General features: G+C 39.4%; 1 protein-coding gene across 1 annotated transcript; it reads right to left on the bottom strand.

Moving 5' to 3' along the window:
• Positions 1–1464: 1464 nt before the first annotated feature.
• On the bottom strand, positions 1465–9973 carry xpc (xeroderma pigmentosum, complementation group C). The gene is made up of 14 exons (XM_026368877.2): positions 9692–9973; positions 8417–8716; positions 8131–8227; positions 7710–7794; positions 7385–7542; positions 7033–7153; positions 6835–6924; positions 5710–6588; positions 5158–5318; positions 4448–4529; positions 3641–3772; positions 3375–3544; positions 3003–3096; positions 1465–2833 (listed from the first exon to the last, which is right to left on the bottom strand). The coding sequence occupies exons 1-14, from the start codon at positions 9804–9806 to the stop codon at positions 2501–2503; spliced, it is 2817 nt and encodes a 938-aa protein (XP_026224662.1). The 5' UTR covers positions 9807–9973; the 3' UTR covers positions 1465–2500.
• Positions 9974–22668: the final 12695 nt, after the last annotated feature.

The following is a 22668-nucleotide window of genomic DNA, read 5'->3' as shown; positions in this document are numbered from 1 at the left end:
ATTGCAGAAAAAAGTGAGGTCTACAAATTCCTGTTACGATAGAGGTTTAACCGTGAAACAAAACAAGCAGTTAGTATAGGTGGAGCTAGTTTTAAATACTTTATGTACAGTCAGTTGGTTATTCCATAATAATACATTATTATTATTCATTAGTTTAATATAAATTGTATTGAGAATCTGCATCTGCAAAGTAACTACAGCTATGTGTGGTGGAGAAAAATACAATACTTTAGTCTCATTGTTGTGGTGTAAAAATATATGAATATGCAACAATTAAGTACAAATAGAAATGAGTAGAAATGACATATTCAAAGCAATAATGGTTAAACCAGATATAGCATGACAGAGCAATGAGGACAGTGTTTCACTTTAAGCCTGGCCGTACAGATTTCCAGAGAATGAGCCTGTCTGATATCTGCAGGAGGACTGTTCCCCAGGTAGTACTTTATAGTAGGTAGGTAGTACTTTATAGGTGAGAGTAAGTACTTTAAAATGTGCTCCTGGCAGCCAGTGGGGAGAGATCAGAACAGAAGTGATGTTATCAAACATTAAATCTGAACAAGCTGCAGGATGTTGATAGATGTCTGGGTCAGACATGAGAAAAGAGAATTACAGTAATCAAGCTTTGATGAGATAATTGCATGAGTCAGCATTCTTGTTGTATTACATAGATGGTGAAAAGCTTTTTGACAAAATGTGTCATGGTTTCAAAGTGACAAAAACTAAAAGTGAAAATTAGGCAAATATCCTGATTATAATTCTTTGCCCAATCTTTTCTGTGAGCAACTTTACAAAAACACAACTTTAAAGCACAGTATTTAATTGAATCTAAAATACTAAATGACTTAAAACTAGATTTTGAACCAGCTGAACCTACATTATGCTAATCTTAAGGTCTAAATTATTCAGTGGTTACTGTTCTCGCCTTGCTGGGTTGCACAGATTGGACTAAAAGTGTACAACAAGATAGAAACACTGCACTCCAAGTGCTTTAGCTCTGAATGTACAGGTCTGATGGCTTTTGAAACAATTCCTTATGCACTGCTCTGCCTCTCAGCAGCCCAAGAGAAGCAGACAGTCTAGTCCCTGGGGTTACTGCATTGCTAATTGGTCTCAACTTGCTGAAGAGGAAGATACATCAGCATCTAATGTAGCTGATGTTTGGTGTTTGTGCAGACAAAATGTCATTCACATCACCTTAGTCAGGTGTTAGAGATGAAAAATTATACAGAGTACTTGAAATGGATCTTTAGTGTGTACACAATTTTTTTTTAAACTTTTCACTCTAGTGAATTCTTATGCAACTTACATGACAAGCATTTAAACCAAAATCAGCTAGAAATCATGCAGCAATAATCTAGTTTAAAATAACTACCCATTACACATGCTTGTTTTGGAGGAGATTATAGTGTGAACATTACATTACACGTCACATCCCCACAAGGTCAAATGATGAAGGAAATGTGAAAGCTCAAGGTTTTTTATTTACTGAGGCTTATTTAGAAAAATATGCCTCATAGTCAGCTGTATGATAATTACAAAGACAGCACAATGTATTTAAAAAATACTACAACACGAATATTGGTTGTCGTACTGTTTACTCACATTTAAACTTCTCTTACAAAATCATTCATACAAAAACTACCACATTAAATACAGCTTTCATCTGCTGTGTACAAACACATATACAGACAAAGTGTGATATAAAGTGTGACCCTTCAGGGATATTTCAGCCTAACAAAAACAGAGAGAAAAAACAGGAAGCGCTGTATCAGTGGAGGAACCACAGAAAAACTTTATAAATGCTGTTTTAGCCATAAAAACTGCATTTAAGAGGATCACATGGTCCTCTTAAATGCCAGTAAAGTTACCAGTAAAACAGCAACTATGCCCACCTGTATTGAACCAGGCCTGTACTGATCAGGTTTGGGACCACAACGCAGTTTTAAGGTGACGTTAGATAAACACAAAACTGTAAGTACACTTTCTCGTCTCACATTCATGTTGTGTTTGTTCTCTCTAAGACAACACTGTTCTGCACGTGAGCATGTGTATCAACTTGCTGGTTTTGATACTCAACGTGTCCATTTCCTACAGGAGTGTATTGGCACATCCTGTATCTCTATTAGCCTCTGATACAAAAAGGTTTGTATATGAGTATATGTGTATATGAGCTAATGGGAATATGAACGTGGAGCAGCTTTAATGCATTAACAGCACCAGAAGATAACGATCAGTCTGAAGATTGGTTCACTGCAAAACCCTCCTCCTCCTCCTCCCTTTCCTTTGTCTGCCTAGAGTTTTACTGCCAAAGGTCCCAGGGTTGATCAGACTTGATTAGATTATTTCAAATCTGTTACACCTGAGAAACAACTTGTTCTGCTTTAAAGGTGTTTGAACAAGTAAATACCAGGAATGGTCTATCAAGTGTTTTTTGAACAGTGATTTCTCAAAACTTGACATAAGTAGTTAGTTAGTTAGTTAGTAGTTATCCCCAGCATCAGACTTTCTCAAAGGGGAATAAGTGTTTCTCTTGCCCTTTCTTCTCTCGTTTTGTCGTTGTCTTCTTCTTTAGTCCACTGGCGCTTCCTCCGTCTTCCTCTGCTTGTCTGTTTTGGGGCCAGGACATGGCCAGAGTCTCAGATGCCGTCTTGGATCCAGAACATTCACCCTCAACCACCTCCTCATCAGATGAAAGCCCGCCCGTATCTTCATCACAAGCAAGGTTCCCCACTCCGTGGTTCTTCTTGCTGTAGCGCTGTTTAAGCCTTTCTCTGATCAGGAGCCCCTTCACCAGCAGGGTCCAGTTTGAGATCGCCCTCTTTTCCCTTTTCTGCAAATCGAAAGAACACAGAAGCTGATGTGGTATTGTGGATCTGAAAAGGTGTGTGTTTACCTTAACTTGAAAGTTAAAAACCCAGCTTGACTGCAAAATAACTCATGCAAGGTTAACACAACACGTCAGATCAAAATAAATCCCAAAAAAGAAAAAGCGCACTGACCTCTTTCTCCTTCTGTTTCTGAAGCTCTTGTTCTTCCACCCAAGCAGCTCTGAGAACCTCTTCATGCTCTTCACACACAATGTAACCATCCGTCCTGAAACACACACACAGTAAATGTTCATACTTCCCTACATTAAGCACTGCATTTTTTTCTTAAGGAGCAGATGTTAAAAAGTGTAGACTTTTTGGCAAATCACTTTCAACATTCAAATGTGTGCAAATGTTTGACCCAGGAAATGATTCAACAGTTACTTCAACATGTGCGTGGATGCAAAAGTTGGATTGAAATGACTCTCATTGTGATCACATCCCCTTTCTTCAATCTGCTTAACTGATCCCATCCTAACATGAGGCTTCTCAGGGTTGTCTTACACAGCGTGCGAGTATCCTCCATGGAAGTCAAAGCCTGTGACTGCGGGGGCGGCGTCGAGGTCCAGTTTTCTGGCCACACGGTGAAGGTTGGGCAGCCTGAGGTGAACACAGCCTACTGGTAACATGCAGGGCTTAAACAAGTAGACGTTACCGTAGTCGTTGCGGGGAACCTGAAGGGAACGCAGAGGACAGGTAAACGACAAGTCTGTATCTAGATGAATGCTGAAACACATTTCCACAGAGAGAACGTCAACAAAGACAGATACCTTTCCATCCACAGCTATAGGTGGCTGGTACTCTTCTGTTTGCCATTCTCCAAACAGAGCCAGATCATTTTCATCTTTCATCTCAGACACCATCCTGGCCTTACGGGAACGATTAGAGAACCCCTTCACCATCTGACACACAAAGACACAGTGACATGATTATGCACATTCTGTCATTATCTATGAAACACACAGACAAAAATGTTTGTCCCGGTTATGTCCTTGTTAACTTTCTGTCTAATCAGTGCTCATCTTACTACACTTATATTCTCAGCAAAACATTGCTTCCATAACACTAAAAACTGATTAGTGTAGCTGGAGATAATGTTCACATTCATTCATCTTTTACACCCTGACAACAACTTAGCTTTGCAAAGCCACAAATTTAACTTTTTAACCTTAACAAGCCACACAGTCAAGTTTTGGATCAGTCTTAAATTAAAGTAACTGTTGTAGAAATTGTCCAGGAAGGCCACCATCTGGTTGCTATGTGAGATGTAAAGGCAGTAGCTGATCATTAAGAAGGCAGAACTGCATATCATGAGTTGTATTTCTGAATAACTCATAGAACATCTATATCTCCACTACATAATTCAAATAAAAGAACAATAATGAGTAGAAGATTGTGACCTAGTGTTTCACTGTTGGTGTCATCAGCCATGGAACATGCAGAACAGAGGCTAGAGTGGCATTAGGTTAAACAGGAAGAGGAATAAAATAGAAAAAAGTAAATAGAGACAAACTGAAAGGACAGATATAAAGAGGAAGAACTGGGAAAAACAAATCTGAAAACGTATTCTCTCTCACTTTGTACGGCTCTTCTCCTAGTCTGACAGTTCTGGCTTCTTTGAGCCAAGTGTCTCTGGAGTGCAGGGTATGCACACAATCCCTAGAGAAAAAAGAAGATTTAAGAATAAAAACATCAGAACATATTTACCAATCATACAGAAACTCTCATTTTCATTAATAGTTTTATTATTTTCTAATTGCTGATCAGATCTGATGTCTTCTAGGGACATTTTACTCGTTTAGCATGTGCTGAACAACAGTCAAAAGCAGTTTACTATTTGCAAATAATAACCAGCAACAGCACCACCACATGGACTCTGATGCTCACAACCACAATTAATTCAGACTTGCAGGTCAACATTCAAAGTGTCCTATTTCAGCTGATTTTCCAAAGCACCCTGCCAATGAAAGTGTCTCCTCCACCAGATCAGGAGTCCAGACCGAATATGCACTTCTTTCCACAACAGAACAGTCCCACCCCCAGAGTCCACAGTGGTGCAATTGAAGTAAGATACTTTATACTTTTAAAGGTTTATGACTAGGACATTTGCCTCAAATCACCAATCAACGTTTAGTATTCAGCATTTGCCAAACATTTTCATTCAACTGACTGATTAACCAGATGACCACATGCATGCTGGTAAATAAAACACATGAAATTTGAACTACAGGAATGGGATCGTATGATTAAATGAATCAAAGGTGGCCTGTTCTACTGTGATACGCACCTGGAGTATACCGGCTCTCCTCGGCAGTATCCCAGCACAGTGGCTGTCTCAGGGTAGATGGCTTCATATTTCAGCAGGTGTCTCTTTAAAGCGTACAGAGGATGGTTCTTGTACTCTGCTATAGAGACTGGCATGGGTTTGTTCAGAAGCTTGTTTTGGAGCTGTTTTATCAAAAATACAGAGAAAGAAGTGTGAAAAGGGAGCGGAACCTAACATTTACTCACAATTAATGAAATTTTTTATTTTTATAATAAAGTAAATCCAGTCTTTTCTTGCTTTATTAGAATATACTCTTGAAATCTACCATGGACTACAAAGCTACATAAAGAGGTGGCTTATAACCCCTTACAACTATGCAATGTGAGTTATGACAACCAATTATTTTTTTATCCTGTTGAATTCCAATTAGTTTTAGAAGCCTGAATTCTGATTTTTACTTTATTTATCTTTCAACCTCTTGGGGGCACAGCAACAGATATAACACAACCACACAGTTTATATGTGAGTGCATGGAATAGACATGCTTCTTTTTTATTTGTCTGCCTCTCTCACCTCCTTGTCCTCCTTTAAGTCCCTATCATCCTCAGGTCCCAGGAATGGCTCAAGTGTTTCCTCCCACCAGTCTTCATCCACCCGCCTCTTCCTGGACGATGTCATCCAGGTGGGGTCGTACTTCTTTCCCAGGTCTTTCACAAACCCATCGCCATCCACTGAAACTACATACGTCACTGGCACTGTTGCATTCTTGTAGCAGAGGTGAGGCACCCCAACGCCTTGCTCCACATCCACGCAAACCCAGGAAGAGGTTTTTTCCAGATACACCTCCAACCACTCGTCTGCTCCAGGCCCATCTTTATTCTTCCCACTCCTTCGCTCTGTTATGTTATTAGTCGTTTCTTCTCCTTCTTCATCACTGCCCTCCTCTTCCTCCCAGTCTTTGTCCTCCTCATCTTTTATCTTCTTTTTCCCTCCACCACTCCTTCTCTTTGGAGCTCCAGCCTTCTTTTTGTTGGTTCCTTTGGCTTTGCGCTTGCCTTTCACCACTTTCCTCTTTGTGGATTTAGCCTCGCCCTCTGAATCCTCGCTGTCCTCCTCACTAGCCACCTGAAACTCCTCATCATCACTAAGGTCCTCTTCCTGTTCACTGGTGCTCTCCTCCTTGTACCTGACCTTAGAGGCGACACTGCGCCGTTTTGAGTTCTTCGGTCTCTGTCCTGCTGATGTTAAAGTCTTTTCATCTTCCTCCTCATCCTCCTCCCTTATTTCTTTTTTCTTTGGTTTCTTTCCTCCTCTGGCTCCTTTTGCCGTACACCCTCCAGCTGGTCTCTTGGTGCCAGGAGAAACTTTTGGCTCAAGAGAGGTGGCCTTGGAAGTTTCCTTGGCTTTGTGGCTTTTTCCTTGGGCACCAGCAGATGTTTTATCCCCTTTGCCCTGGAGAGATGAATAGACACTGTGTACCATGTAATAAGAAGTGATCTTTGCTTTGTGATAACTGGAGTCTGATTATACACAATCAAAACTGCAAGGTGTTTACTGGCCGTGTTATGAGCCTTTGTTGTGCCGGCCAACACAAGGATGGCTTGAGTACAAGGGGCGGAACTGAATTCTTTGCACAATAAACCACAGTCACAATATATTTTTTGTGATAACATGGGTATCTTCTAAAGTTATCAGTACCTTAGCTGATGGGGGTTTGAGAGGAATCGGCTGCAAAGAAAGAACTAATCGGCAGAAGAGCTGCAGAGACCTCAGGACCAAGAGGAAAAGCTGCAAAAAAACCAAATTTCTATCTTTATTTAACGCATTCTTCCTCTGTATGAACACCCCAAACTTGTGTTGCACTTAATCAAATGGACTAGTAGCCAAACTACCAACATGAGTCATCTCCTGGTGGTTTTTGGCCGAGAGGCTGGTCAGCCGCCTCTCCAGCAGAGTTTGGGGGTCTGGACGCTCTTCGCAGGGAAGACAGGGGTTGAGGGTGAATGCTGCTCTAAACCTGGAAAGGAGAGAGGGAGAGACAGGGGTGAAAATGTAAATATATTAAAGATATACAAGTCATTATACCAAAGTAACGACTGATGACACAACTCTAAGCTCTGTATTTTATGTTCGACCTCTGAATGGAAGCTATGAAATGCTCACACACTGTTTTGCACATTGTCACATAAACAATTGCTTCATACAGCATACATATATCACATTCTACATTTGACAAACTAGCACACACCATTTGAGCAGCTCAGAGAGGTAGTTTTGGTCGATGCGTTCCTTGTCAATCATGCAGAAGTTGGAAGGGAGCAGCGACAGAGTGATGGCCAGCAGGTCTGGTTTACTGCACAGACGGTTGCGGAACATACCACTTGCTATGAGGCACATGAGGTGAACCTGAAAGAACAGTCAGAGGTTGTAATAAAAATAAAAATAAAAATAATTGATACTTGATGAATCTATTTGAGGAAATTTTTAGTACTTGGGCAAAACCCCACAGAAGTGACTTCAAGACATAGATGTCTTGAAACATTCACAGGTAACATTTAGGTGTGTTTTTTTACCTTGTGTGTGTCTATGAGCACGTCCTTCTTGTATCGGTTCACCATTCGTCTCAGATACGTTTCCAATTCTGCCTGCTTCTTCTTCCTGGCATACAGGAAACAGTTAAGATTACACTAAAACAGGTCTCTCAGTAGTATATTAAAATGCATAAACTGAAGCACATACACTGGATGTCTGTAAGCTTTTCCATGATGATACTGGACAAGATAAATACAAAAAGAGTGCAGTGCTGAGGTTATTCTGTAAGTGTGCACATAATTTAATTTTCACCTTTATTTATTTTGATATGAGTTATATTTATTATGAATGTAAGGTTATTTAATATATATTTCAATTACATATATTACACAAAGTATTAATTACTAATATCACTAACACTGCAAAACAATCTTTCATATGTACAGAGACATATTCACTTACCTTTTCCTGATTTCTGGAGTCTCAATCTCTATCTCTACTGGCTGAGAGGGCAGCGCAGGTTCTGGTGGTTCAACTGGACCAAGAGGCTCAGCCAATTCTGATCAACACATACCACATAATCAGCTATCTTAGCAAATCATTTTCTTTATTTTAGCTTTGTACAGGACCACAGAGGAATTGAAATAAAAAACAATCAAGATGTGATTTAAATTAAGACTGTCAACAATTAAAAATATAATAGGAATCATATTAAACACAGTTTTTTTAAAACTTTCCCCACACTTACCTTCCACTTCTTCCCAGTCATCCTCATCTTCCTCACTGTCCTCATCCTCCTCTTCTTCTTTCTCTGGTTTCTGAGCATTCACTGTAATCACAGGTGCTGCTGAGGTCACCATGTCAAAGTCATCCTCACTGTCAGTCTCCTCTTTCTTCACTGGAGACTGGAAGTATTTACTGGTTTTCACAGCAATGGTTGAAGCAGCTGTTGTTGAAGAGGTGTTTCCACCTGCTCTTTTTGCAGAGGAACGTGATTTGGGTTTGACTTTCCTCTCAAGCTTCTCCTCTTTCTCTGTGATGTCATTACCTGTATAGACAGAGAAATGTTTTCTTTTACATGGTTTTACAAGATTAAACAGTGAACAGTAATCAAATTATACAGTGGAGGTGGCTGGGGTCTGCAAACAAACAGGCGGGAAGCACAGGCTATCATTTCTAATAAACACAGCAGCAGTTGGCAATAATATTAATGATGCCGCTGTTTAAACCCACTGCTCATGGTGTGAGCAGTGGGTTTAAACAGCAGTAGATAGACATCTATGAGAATGATGTTTGACTGAAGAATCACACTTGTAAGAAGTTTTCTCACAAAAACATAGTTCATGTTTTCGATGAGTGAATTGGGGCACAGATGTGCATCTATGTCAGCAGATCCACTTCATTTCATCCATTCATGCACCTGCAAACTGGCTCCTCTCTATTTCACTATCTGTTGTGGCCTCACTTCCCTTTTTTTTTTTACTTAACATCAACTACTTGTCTTTCTTATTAAGTTCCAAGTGAATTTTAATCAATATATTATAGATTGGTAAGTTTCTACCCCAGAGGTCCATTCATCTATTACTGCTACTACAGTTGTTTGTAGAGACATTTCACACCTCTCACCTGTTCTAACCTCTGGATAAAAATCACACAGTTGTGGTAGCATACCAGATTAAAACAGCAGTGTTTGTGTATTATCTAACCACTTATGTCTTTTATGTGGTTATTAACAGGAAGTGTGTTAGGATTCCATTGCTTGGAATAGCAGCTATGTCTATAATTATATCATATTACAGTTTTACAAAAATAAAAGCTAATGCTGTTAATGACCAATCGATTAGCAATCAATAAATGATTTGTTTTACATGCAATCTGAGATATAACGCGTGCACAAATAGTTGGTTTGGCTATTGTAAGTGTTGCTAGACCAGCAAACATGACTTCAGAGAGTTTTTCTTTTACACATAAGACTTGTTTCTTAGTTTAATTAACTTAGAAGCACATGTTTTTCTTTTCCTACCTGCATCTTTACTTGTCGCTCTTGTCTTACTTGGCCCGCTGCTCCCTGCCTTCTTCACCTGCTTCACTCTCTTTGTATCGGCCTCCGTCTCTGCACTCTCTCTCCGCTTTGCCATGCCGTCTTTTACTATCTTTTCCAACCTTTCTCCTCCTTTTCTTTCATGAAATATCTATCAGCAAAACGAGCCGACTGAAGGTCGATCGGCTCCACACATGCTGTTATAAAACCAACAATTCACTGTGAAGATTTCATAACACGAAAACCTGCGCTCCGGATGTTTTGGGGGCCGGACACTGACGTCACATCCGCCTACGACTCTTCTTCTTCTTCCTCTTCTAAAATAAAACTGTTTGTTTTTGTTTATGCATTTATTTTCTTTTATTTTTGTACAGTTATCATTACATTTGGCTGGTTTTAATATATATATATATATATATATATATATAGGATTTTATTTAAAAAATAATTAATTAATTAATTAATAATATTTTCTGTATGTTTGTGTATGTTGTTGATGTATGTTTCCATTAAAAATCTCTTCTTAATCTTTACCATTTAGAGGTGGTAGAAGTACAAAAGCACTACCCAAATAAATTGATTCCTCTCTGCATTATTACAACCAAGTTACTGATAAAATGTAATAATTGAACAAGCAACAATTACACTTCATAATGTTACATTAATGTACAAGTTTAGTCTACCACTGCAAATTATTTTCTCAAGTAAAAGTAAATAATCTAAAACTTAAGCTGCTTAATAGTACAAAAGAAAGAAAGAAAGACAGAAAGAAAGAAAGAAAGAAAGAAAGATGAAAACAATCTGTTTAAACTTGAATTGGATATAGTATATATATATAATATATTGAATTGATTAGATTATGTTGATTATATACATGTGTAAGTCTAGACCAGATTGTTTGACAAATAATGAAATGTGAAAAATGTTTTTAAAAAGAAATGTAAACAGACTAATTATTAAAAAAATAAATTAGAGCTGGTAAAAGTGGAGCTAAATTTTAACCACTTTATGTACTGTATCTATAATCCTACATAATTATTTATTAGCTGATTATATTTTTATGGGAAAAAGGTACTAGTACTAGTTACTAGTAAAAAGTAACTAATAACTTTTAAAATAATTGTCGTTGAATAAAAAGAACAATTTCCTTCTGAACTGTAGTAAAATAAAACAAAAACTGTAAATATTCCTGTGAAATGTCTCAGAAATGTACTTAATAACTTACCACCCACACAACTGTAATGTTGATGTTCTCCTGTTTTATGGGTCCATCTTTATTTATGTCTCCACAGCTGCTTTAACTGGAGTTAGTAGATGTAAACAACGTGCATTGTGGCGTTTTGAAATGATGTAATAACACACTGTGAACACTGGGAGGCGATGTTGTGTTATAGTTAAAGCTTAATTACAGAAAGTCTTTCAGAGCCTTTTGTCTCTGTTTTCTCTGCTACTATTCCTGATACTAAAATGTCATCTGGAGCTTTGACACTTTCTGTACCAACATATTAATAACTTTATTCTTGGTGTTTAATAAAAGAGACAGCAGAAGCCTCCTAACCTTTCGATCCCCTGTAGGCTGCTAGCATTAGAGACTGTAATTGCACATATATTAAATTTAATGTACTAATTATAAAAAATGTGTGCACATCCAACCCTGTATTTACTGCAGAGTTTTGACCAAGTCAGTCTTTTCCTGAACTTGTTGTCAAATAAATGCAATAAATACTTCAGAGCTCTTTTTTCTTTATTCAATATTAATTATACATGCTTTATATTTCTGTCAAGTGAAATAAATTTAGCGGTTGACTATCACCACCTGTACTGTATGTGCCACACTGGAACTGTGACATTTCAATTCAATCTACACTTGGAGTTCCTGGACATCATATTAATATAATATGCGATGGAGTAAATTATGATGCCAAACTGTTGCATGCAAACCAATTGTGGTCTTGGATGAAATGAATGGAAAGAGTAAACTCTGAATTTCAAACAGTGGTATGAGAGGTGTAATGGAAACTTTATATAAAACATTGTAAAATCGCCCTTGAAAAAGGTCACAGTTACAGCCTATTCAAACAAAAATGACATTATAATTGATGTACTCTTTTGATTTGTTATTCACTAAATCAGGGATTTATGTTACTGTTTCTGCTCCCTGGGAGTTTCTCTAATGTGTTGGACATAAAGCAATAATCAGATGAAAAGAGGAAATAATGCATTAAATGAAATCAGGTTAAGATTTTACATTAGTAAGATGTTGAATAGATTCTACAGTGTTATAAAGGCAGATTAGTCTCTAAGTTTCCACCTGTAAAAAGATCTGAGCTTTGAGTCCATGTTGTTTTTTTTTTATTTCTAGGTATGAAAGAAATGTGATGTTCATTTTTTAAAGTTAAATCTACTTGATTTGAAAAGCAAAATGTGTCTTATTATTCCGTGACAATCCTATTTATTCACGTCACTCTACTCTTGTAGGGTAGGTATTTTGAATCATGTGAATCATTATCACATTTTGTTTGTTTTATGGAACAATATAGCTCAATAATATAAAATAAAATAGTGACAGACTCTATGCTGGCTTCAAATGTGAATACAGTTATGGTTGTTTCTCTGTGCGTCAGCCATATCCTGGGAGTTTCACCGCGTTCCACGCTGCACGCTGAGATGCTCTCTTCATCCCACTGGGACCCTGAATGAAAATTAAGTGGGTAAAAGACCATGACTGAATGAATTCTTCATCTTGTTATTTTGTGACAGGTCTGTGTGATTCCCCTGAAACAAGTTCTGCCTCTTCACTCCCGATCAATTTGGTTCATTTCAGTTCAATTTAATTTTCACTCTGCTCTGTTGTGATCCGTATCGATCATTTTGAGATTCTGTGGCAGATGTGTGTGTTTCACTTCAGAGAGCTGTCTGTCAGCTGATACAGTCAGACAGTTTCAGACAGACTCGCTGCAGTAGGAGCCTAAAGGGACCAGGTTACAATGAGCATGTATGTGTAAATCACATACTATACATATGCATAGCCATGCATGTATGTATATAAATGAATGCCTGTTTGTGTGTGCAGTGCATGTGCATCCATATTTCTTTGTGGGACAGGTTTTCACTTCCCTGTCTGGATGCGTGCATGCATTTATTGCTCTCTGTGTGTAGGTTAGAGTGTGTTTTTACATAGACTTGTGTCTATGTGAGATGACTGTGCTTGAGTCCATGGTCCAGTGTGTGCGTCCAGCGCGGTGCATGGCTTCCATCCCTATATGAACCATCATTACAGTCAGATAGGAATAAAAAGCCATATAGCGCACTGGGCATTGAGATAATTGGACATATATATTTATACATGTGCATGCACAAATACGAATACACATGCACACACACACAATCTGACGGTAGACAGATAGACACTCAAGTACAAAACTGGAACACAACAGCACAGCAAGAAAAGGCAGCTAAAATATGACACTTGGTCTTGAATACTGGGTGTACTGGGAATACAACACTGTATTGGGCCCAGGACCAATCCATTAACTGAAGAAGACAACAGGGACGAGTGATGCCACTCAGTGTTGAGGTGTGCCAACATGTACGACATCCAAGCAGAAAGCACAGGAATGTTTTTTTTTCATATCCCCGTGGTGTTGTCTCCAGGACAGCTGGATTTCCATCAATGCATGTCGTGGCTCATGACGATCAGACAGAACTATAAGATGTACAAGATTCTTCCTGAGAATCTGAAGAATCAACCTGTTAACCTTCAGATGCTGCCATGTGTAACAGGGTGCAGTCACAGAAAGTCTTTTTTTTTTTTTTATATTGTGTTACTGCACGTCTGTCCTTTTACCTTCATATATCCATGCTGCATTTTATTTTTTATCTTCATCAAAAGCACATCACTGTTTTAGTTAGCACAGTAGCAAGGGTTGTTAGTCCAGACATCAGTTTCTCTCATGAATGCCTAAATCCTGAGAAAGAATCTAATCCAGGAGTTTCAATAAATACATTTGCATTAGTAGAATATATGCTGACTACTTTCCAGTAGTATCTGCACGTCTAGACATATAATCTATACTTTCCTGAAATACTTGATGCATATTCTAAACTTTGGATCCAGTGTGATGTGTTTATAATGAAACTGATTCAATCACAACTTCTGCCTGAACACAATATTAACTGGGCTGTAAACATTTGTGCCACTCACACAGGCACAAATCAGATATTTGTCTTTGTGTAAATACATTTTACGCCTAGACGCCTGGAGCCACCTGTTGACCTCTTGGATAGGAGTATGTAAAAATACCCAGATTAACAAGTTGTATGTGTTGCTTGCACATGTTTCACAGAACAACTAGGAAATGAAGGAAGACCATTTGAAGAAATGGATTCATGAGGTTTCTGCAGTGATGGTTATGTTTTGTGCTTAATCTCATGAAATATGAACTATTAATCCCTCTTTTCTGTTTGAAATACATCTCCTGTTCTGTGCTGCATTCTTGGGCCTCATAAGACTCCAGCAACGACCTGGAGAACTGAGAATTTGGCAAGTGACTACATTAAAATAAGGAACCCCTCAACCATCTAAGTCCCACCAAGTCTAGTGTAGATATGCTATTATTGTTTTCTATAGAAATAAAGCTTGAGAAGCCAATTCTGTCGCGTCTTAAGAGGCTTCACAACTTCAAGGAGCGGATATGAAACAAATCCAATTACCGAGCTGTCAATCAAGCAGCTAATTAGACCGACTCTGGCAGAATAAGTGGCATTAAAGCCGGAAACTAAAAGTAATGAGAGACACAAAAAAAAAACATCACACAAAATGGGAAAATTCGTCGCTGAAAATACAACTACCGCAAATAAACCTCATCAGACGCTTCCTCACAAGACCTCTAGACTGGCTGTTGCTATTTCTGGATCGCCACCGACGAGCAACATCAGCTTTGGAAAAAAAAAAAAGACGGAGAAGAAGCGAGCATCCATTCATCCCAGCCCGGACACCGCCGGTCCTCTTTCGCCTCTGTACCCGGGCTCCCTGCGTCCTGTGGCCAAGCCCCGCCAGGTGATCCAGGAAAACAGGGTCCGGTTTCAAACAGGTGGGTTCCAGAGTCTTGCGTGGGCTTCTGGTCTCTTCTGCCTGAGGCCTGAATAAGTGTCCAAAATACTAGTTCACTCTGTCCCCTTGTCCAAAGACTCGGGCTCGGTGATGCTGCGGCTGCTGCTGCTGCCACCGGTGGATATGTGGAGTTTGACCGCCCCTTTACGCATCTGTGCGTATTTCCATTCAGCGGCACAGGCAAACAGACAGAGAGAGAGAGAGAGAGAGAGGGAAAGAGAGAGAGAGCAGCGAGGGAGGTATGGGGGGGTAGGAGCAGGGGGTGAGGTAACAAAAGCCCCTGATTGAGGAGGAGCCTGCGAAAAAGAGGGGTGGGGAAAAAAAAGGAGAGGGGATAAAAAAGTGAGGAGGGGGCATCATCATACCTGAACAGGAGACCTCCCTCTGCTTGTGTCTGCAAGTGTGTGTGTGTGTGTGTGTGTGTGTGTGTGTGTGTGTGTGTGGACACAGACAGAGGGTGTGAGGGAGGGGAGGCTTATGTCGCCTCAGTGACACGCAGTGTTAATAAAAGCCGGGTAGAGGGGCTGAATAGGGCTCTTTTCTGTCTCATTCAAATACCGCCAGAAAGCACTTTCATTCTGCTGATAAAGTAGAGAGAGAGAGAGTGTGTATGGTGGCACGTTGAAGCAAGGCAACGAGTGAATGTGTGTGTTTCCGAGTGTGTGTCCATCTGCAGTTCCATGTGTTTGCCCTTTCTCGCTTGGTCTCTCCCTCCGTCTCTTTCACTGGCATTTACACTGTGAACAGCCAGGCAAACAGACGTCTGGCTGTACAGCCTGACCGGTGGCCGATAAATAGAAGCATTAAAGTCAGACAAGACCAGATAGTAGAGATTTAAAAAAAGAAAAAAGAAAAGACGAATCAAGCTCTGAGCATGTAGTATGAGGCAAAAGATGAGGTAAAAGACAGGTAAGGACGGGAGATTGGGAGAGAAAGAGCAGCGAGGAGCAGGATAAAGATAAAGAATTACAGTTCTGGGCACCCACTAGGACATAGGAGCGAGGGGCCCAGGATATCTTTTAGGATTTAAACAAAACAAGAAGAAAATTGTAAGAAAACAAGAGAATAAGAGAGAGAATTAAAGAGAGACACTTAACAGTGGATAAAGTGGAAATACTTGCTCTCGACCTCCCCTTCCTCCACCTCCTCCTCGTCTTCCTCCTCCTCCTTCTGTTCTCAGGGGCTCGGCTGGAGTTGCATTCCAACATGTCGCCCTCAATCCCCGTTACTCCCAGCAACACAGTCCCTTGATCTGGACCCACATCATGCCAGGCAGAAGAGGAGGAGGTGGAGGGGGAGGGTGAAGGTGGGAGCAGTGGAAGACAGGATGAATGAGAAAATTGGTAAAAAAGAAGGAGAGGGGGGTCATTGAGGGCGAAGGGAAATGAGAGGAGAGAGATGAAGAAGGATGTTAGTGGACAGTGAGGGGGGGGGAGAAGGGAGAAAAGTGGGAGGAAGGAGTGCAATAAGGGAAAAATAGTTAAGATGAGGGGGATGGTAGAGGACTGTAGAAGAAGAAAGAGGAGAGGTGAGAGAGAGGCGAAGGAGGATAAGGACGAAAGAGGAGAATAGATTGGGGAGGAAGAGAAGGAGAGAAGAGGTAAGACCTGGTGGGGGAAAGGGAAGGATGGAGGAGCAAGAAAAAAGAGACAACAGGGAGAGGAGATGCAAAACAAAAACAGAAAACGAAGTGTCCTAGAGGTGTAGAAGTCCTAAAAACCCCAACGCTTCCCTAGTCCTCAACCCTGATTATAATAAAATGAAAAGCAAAATCACAGTTAAGGACCATTTGCTTCCCTCAAGGCCTTTAAAGTCAGATGTGTTTGTTCTGAACTGGCTGTTTTAATAAAGTTCAATAAACTGGAGTTAAATAGAGTGAAAGAAAAGGATGGATAGGATAAAAAGGACGACTGAGAGGTGACAGAACAAACGACTGAAGACAAATATGGAAGGATGTGACGTTTAAAATGAGAGGGATGGGATAACGAATCACATGAGAGTTTAGATGATCGTAGGGAGGTGAGAATACTATGTGTACATCTTATGAATGTCAATAACTCGAATTGTGAAATTGAATTTCAGGTGTTATTATGGACTTAGGACAGCGCGATTCATGTTAATCTGTAAAGGCACGATCCCACTAATCATTCACAACCTCAGTTGTCTTAAACCCAACAATACGTTACTATATACAGTGTCATTTACCAAACATGTTGAACCAGATGGAAACAGCTCTGCAAACAACATGGACACTGACACGGAGCTGCATTGTCATTCAGTTAGAGCCATGTTTCTGTTCACCTGATAAATGTCAGTCCAATAATCACTCTCTTTGAGCTCTGTTTGTGGTCTTCACTAACTCTAGGGGGAAATGTCTGGCTCTGTAGTTGCCCTGTACATTCAGCTACCAGATTATTTGGCACATCTTGCTAAAAGCAAAGCAGTCGAACACAAACACATACAGAAATAAAGAAGCTTGTTTCAACTTGTCCATCTTTGATGAGAAATTGTGCAAAAAAAAAAAAAAAGACCGCAGACATCTACGTTAATGACTGATTTTGAGCCCTAAGATGAGCGGCCACAAACTGGATTATTGCAAATTGTATTTATTGATCCACATATGAGAGGAGTGGGTGAAATAAGAAAGGATTATATGAGATCTAGGGGAAAATTCATCTGAGTTTTCAAGGTCAGTATTGATTTTTGACCTTGACTGACTTTAAATTTTATCAGTAACAAGCGATGACAAAAATGAAGGTTTTGTCAAAGTTAATTTTGTCAGAGCTGAAAAGCCTGAAAAACAAGATAAAGATGACAGAGAATGAGAAAAAAAAGAGAGTCTATCCTTTGATGAACAGTACGAAGACAGGATGAGATGAGAGTTTCCTCATGTTCAGCTCCAAATGTCAAATGAGCTCATTAAATAAGCCGATAGCCCAAGTTTACAACATCAATGGATTTTAAATTTTGGAGATGCTCTGCTGTTTCTCTGCATGTTTTCACACATACAAGAGTATAATGAAGGCAGCATGGCAGTTTTCTACTTCTTTCATATCTGAAACAGCTTTTTCGAGCAATAATGGATGAGTTCAAGTGTCCTTAGCCAGGGTTCAGCACAACAAATAACATAACTGTCCTTCTGAGATCACGTACTAATAGGAGAAGCAAGGTACAAGGTAGAGACAGGATTTCACTGGTACGGTCTATCACTGATATTTGTAAGGTTACATAAGCAAAGCACTTCTTAATGACACCAGTGATTATTTTGCTAGTATTATCAGCTGATCATAGTGATATTCAGGTTTTTAAATCTCGGTACGCTAGTGCCATGAAGGTGTCTCTAAGAAACATTATTCTGCAAAAGAAAAACAGAAGCTGGTCTGGAATAATTGTGATTTATCATAGAAAGGAAAGAAAGCAGGAACAAAATGAATCTGCAGAAAAAGCTTATCAGATTATTAAAACATATAATCGTTCTAATTGATAATATGGTTTAAATTGATCTTTTACAGTGCAGAACCAGTGTCGTGTTAGCAAGCTAACACTCATTTAAGGATTAAATACTAAAGTGGAGGCTGATTACAACCAGAAGCAGTGGGCAAATACAACTGTTGACCACATGATTGCTCTTGATGAAAAGTTAATGGATAAATCATCTGGGACTCTCCTTCTGTGTCCTCCTAAGTTTAACAATAGCACTGCTGATTTCAGAAAAAGTCCCAAAACATGCAGAGGTCTAAAATGAAGTCCCTGTAGGCAACATAGCCTGTGCACTGTTTACCATTTCCAACTGTCAGTCAACAATGTTTTTGTAAAGCATGATTATTGAATAATGCTGTAGTCGTATCCTTTAAGCTGTTATCACGAGGAGCCAAATGGCAAAAATCTGTTCATGTCAACCAACAAGCTTCAAGTTCAAATTAAAGATGGAGATGTTCAGGCTACAAAATCACCAGCCACAGGCAGATCAAATCAATTATATGATTAATGATGAAGAAATTGATTATATTATACATTAAAAGGCATGTACTATATGTGATGTCTTTACACCAGTGTTTTTAAGTGACAGTTTGTGGCCCAAATGAAATCAGAGGTATGAAATGTGTACAGTACAAAACACAGCTAGTTATTTATCTCATTTTATTCCCATTTTCTGTTTATAGATGTATATGGCTCTGAACAAGACTTATTAGTTAGCACACATGAGCTGGCAACTGTAGTAAAAAGCCCATTATGTGCACAATGCAGTTTTGTACTGTGCATATGAATGTGAAAATGATGCATCAAGCAGCAGTGATGCATAATCAAGATTTAACAGCTGTAATCAAACATGCAACAGTCAATCACAAAATGATGAGAATTTTATTTTCTTAGCATCTGCAGAGAAAAATACCCACAGAGTTGGAAATGGATGTGCTGTGTATGAATTTTCTTCTTCTCGTAGTCACACAAAGTGATCCTCAGGAGGAGAAAAAGGTCAACTCACCTCATTAGTAAGATATATTGTGATACAACTGTTATGTTTCAAGTATTTCAAGAATAATTACAAGCTTATTGTAATGTTAATGTTTAATTGCACTGATCAGACACATGGTATCCCGCTGCTGGCTGTGATATGAGAAATAAATAGGTGGTAAGACTGTGTGTTTTCATCTGCTGTTACAAATGGTCATTAGTGGAACACCAGAATTACAATGCGAACGAAAAACTCACATATGGAGAAAAAAAAAACATGTCTCCTGCTTTATGTGTTTGATCCTTTGAAAAAAAAAAGAACAGGGAGAATTAGGTTTATATATTTCCTACAGACTCTGGCTGCCTCTGCCTGACTGAGGCACGCTACGTGATTACACACAAAAGATTAGTGGGGTAAGAGAAGGTGAGACAAGACCAAAATAGGCGAGAGAGAAAAACAGCAGAAAATGAATAGTGCGAGTCAGAATTGAACACAACAGCGGAGAATAGGCTGCAATAGAAAAACATGAAATATGAATAGACCCTTGATGATATTTCCACTCTATCTGCCTGTCAGTGAGACTTCATTGATATTCAGGGGAGGGCTCTGCTTCCAGCAGCAGATATCAAAAGGCAGTGTTATGATCAATAAATATGCCATGGGAATCAAAGCTTTCTTCTTTGATAGCATTGGTCATTTGCCCAGAAACTGTTTGGAAGTGGGAGCCAGCTTTGAAGGCAATCTGGTATGAGTCACTGGTTACATTTACAAGAGAGCTGAAAATCTGAATTTTTTTAACCTTTTGTGAGTCAGCTGAGCTGCTGATCCTCTTGTCACTGTCTCAGTGGTGGAGAATGAGATGCCGGGCATCTCGTCCCTGCTTAGACAGCCTTGAAAAGAACAGCTGTAAAAAAGAAAGTTGAGATTGACTGTAAAAAATGTCTATAAACAGTTTGCGCCCTTCGACTTTTTGATTGATAATGCTGCAGTAATAACGAATTGTGTGACATTTCCGAGTTAACCTGTGGGTTTAGGACTGATTGAATGCCTGGTGCTGCATGAAACGGGTGTATATAAAATCTTTGAGGGAAAAACTGAGCAGTGAAAATATTTCCTGAACATTTGCTGTGTCATTCTAAGGCAAAAGACATTTATAAACAAAAATGGGCCAGTATTTTGAAATGATTTGTAAGTCATACAATGCCATTCAGGAAATTCATCCCACAGACAAACACACAAAATCAATGTCCAGCTACTGTATGGCATGGAAATGAACTTGAAATGTCATTGAGATGTCAAACTGCACACTTCTGGACTAAATGGATTTAATATTTATCCTCTATTTTCACTGTACATATTGGTTAACTCTAATTGCTTGGCTTACAGTGGCAGGCCCTGAGACGTACCACTAGTGCCATAACTGTATGGCAATCTGGACAGTTGGTTTGGCTGCCATGATGTTGGGTCCACAATATCTTACAGTTGTCCAAATACTTGCAACATTAATGACATCCAACCCTCCTGTGTTTAGTTTAATTACTAGCAAATACTAGCCATTATTGGTATAATTAACTCAAACTTAAACACAAAGGATACACAAGTATTTTTTTATATAGTGACACGTGTCAATTGCTGTCCAGAGTCTTAGGATACATTAGCATATGCTGTTCTATAAACTGTTCATTAAGTAAAAGCAGCAATAGTATTCATTTGGCAGCAGCTTTTATCCAAGGCGACTCACAATTGTCCAAACATTTAGCGTTTTACTCTGTTCTGCAGATCTCTGGTTCTGGCACAGGTGTTGTGGGCATAAGACATTCTTGTGGGTGGATATTAAAGGGTTGTTGAGCCAGAGTAGACGTTGATGTATTAAACAAATGTGTGAGAAGCAGTAAGTTTGAGTGTTTGCTCGCCGCTGGCTGATCCAGTGCCTTACTCAGTCAGGCTCCGTCAGGGATATGATTTCACTGCTTCCTGACCCAGAGAGACAACAGTAATGGTACATCTGTTGGATCATATTTAGTAACGTCGGTAAACATGCCAAGAGGGAAAACACATGGTTCATCTATCTCTAATAGTTTTAGTTTGTACACATATTGTTGCCTGTCTTCACCATCCAGATGAACAACATTAGTAGACTAGGTAGGAGTGCAGCCTATTCTGTTTGCTACCATGATTATCTTTCCAAATAACCCCAACACATCCACTCAACAATCTGTTCAATGACAATTCCCACACCACAGGAAATACAGTTAAAAGCTTAAACCACCACAAATAACACATACTAGGCTTCTACTATCACGTGTGCTGCAGTCCAGTCAGCGACACATCCAGTATGATAAGCAAAACAAAGTACCGGCCGAGTCTCATTGTTACCACGCTATCATGCTGGCCTCAGCATTTAACTCCAAACTCTGTTGCACCCAATGCTGCATTTATGTCACGCTGGCGTTACCATGACTTCACATCAACATCCAAGTAGTAATTAGGACTTTAGTTTTTTTTTTGTTTGATATTTCAACCCTGACTCTCTGTTGTTCAGCATAATTAAACCCAGTTTCATGGACATGGTGTTCCACTGTCAATGCACAGTGTTTTAATCCTCCCACATTTCTGTAATCAAACAACTGTCTTGATGACAGCTGAATATAAGAATCTGTCCATACTTACAGCCTCACAGCATCTAGTCTGTGTCTTGTTTTGTTGACAATTGTTTTTTTTTTATTACATTGTTGTTGCCAGATAAAGCAGTTGTCGTATAGGATAATAAAGATCATTTGAGAGCTGACAGCCAAATGAGAAGAACATCCATTAATGCATTCATCATCTATGCTGCTTGCTTGAGCCAATCCCAGGTGTCACTGGGTACACTTTGCACAGGTTGCCAGTCTATCACAGGGCCGACACACACAGACATTCACACCTACATTCACATAGTCACCATTTAACCTAACTGCATGTCTTTGGATTGTGGGAGAACAAAATGGGCACAGGGAGAGCATACAAACGCCACACAGAAAAGGTACTGAACAAAAGAGTTCAAACATAAGTGAGGCAACAGTGCTAGAGCTCCAAAAGGGTAATGTGACTGTCAATAGACACAAGCCGATTTTCAAACTGTCTGACTGAACTTCCTCTGAGGCATTTCAGCACCTGTACTTTGGGAAATTATTAGCAGTGATTCATAGTTAATGGGATCAAAGACAGGAAATCACAGCACTCAGCACTTATCCTGGTCTATATCATGGTGACAGCAGACTAAGTTAAACTGGTTCTACCATGAACCCCAGTCCCAAAGAACGCTGTAGATGATTCATTTGCTACTCTGGATAATTAGACATGGCTCCTCTGTCTTTACTCTGTATATTCATTATTTTTGCCTCTTTGAAA

Source organism: Anabas testudineus, chromosome 7 (genome assembly GCF_900324465.2).
Source record: "Anabas testudineus chromosome 7, fAnaTes1.2, whole genome shotgun sequence".
NCBI classification, from domain to species: Eukaryota; Metazoa; Chordata; class Actinopteri; order Anabantiformes; family Anabantidae; genus Anabas; species Anabas testudineus.
The sequence above is the reverse complement of the archived record's forward strand: the minus strand, read 5'-3'. Positions and strand labels throughout refer to the sequence as shown.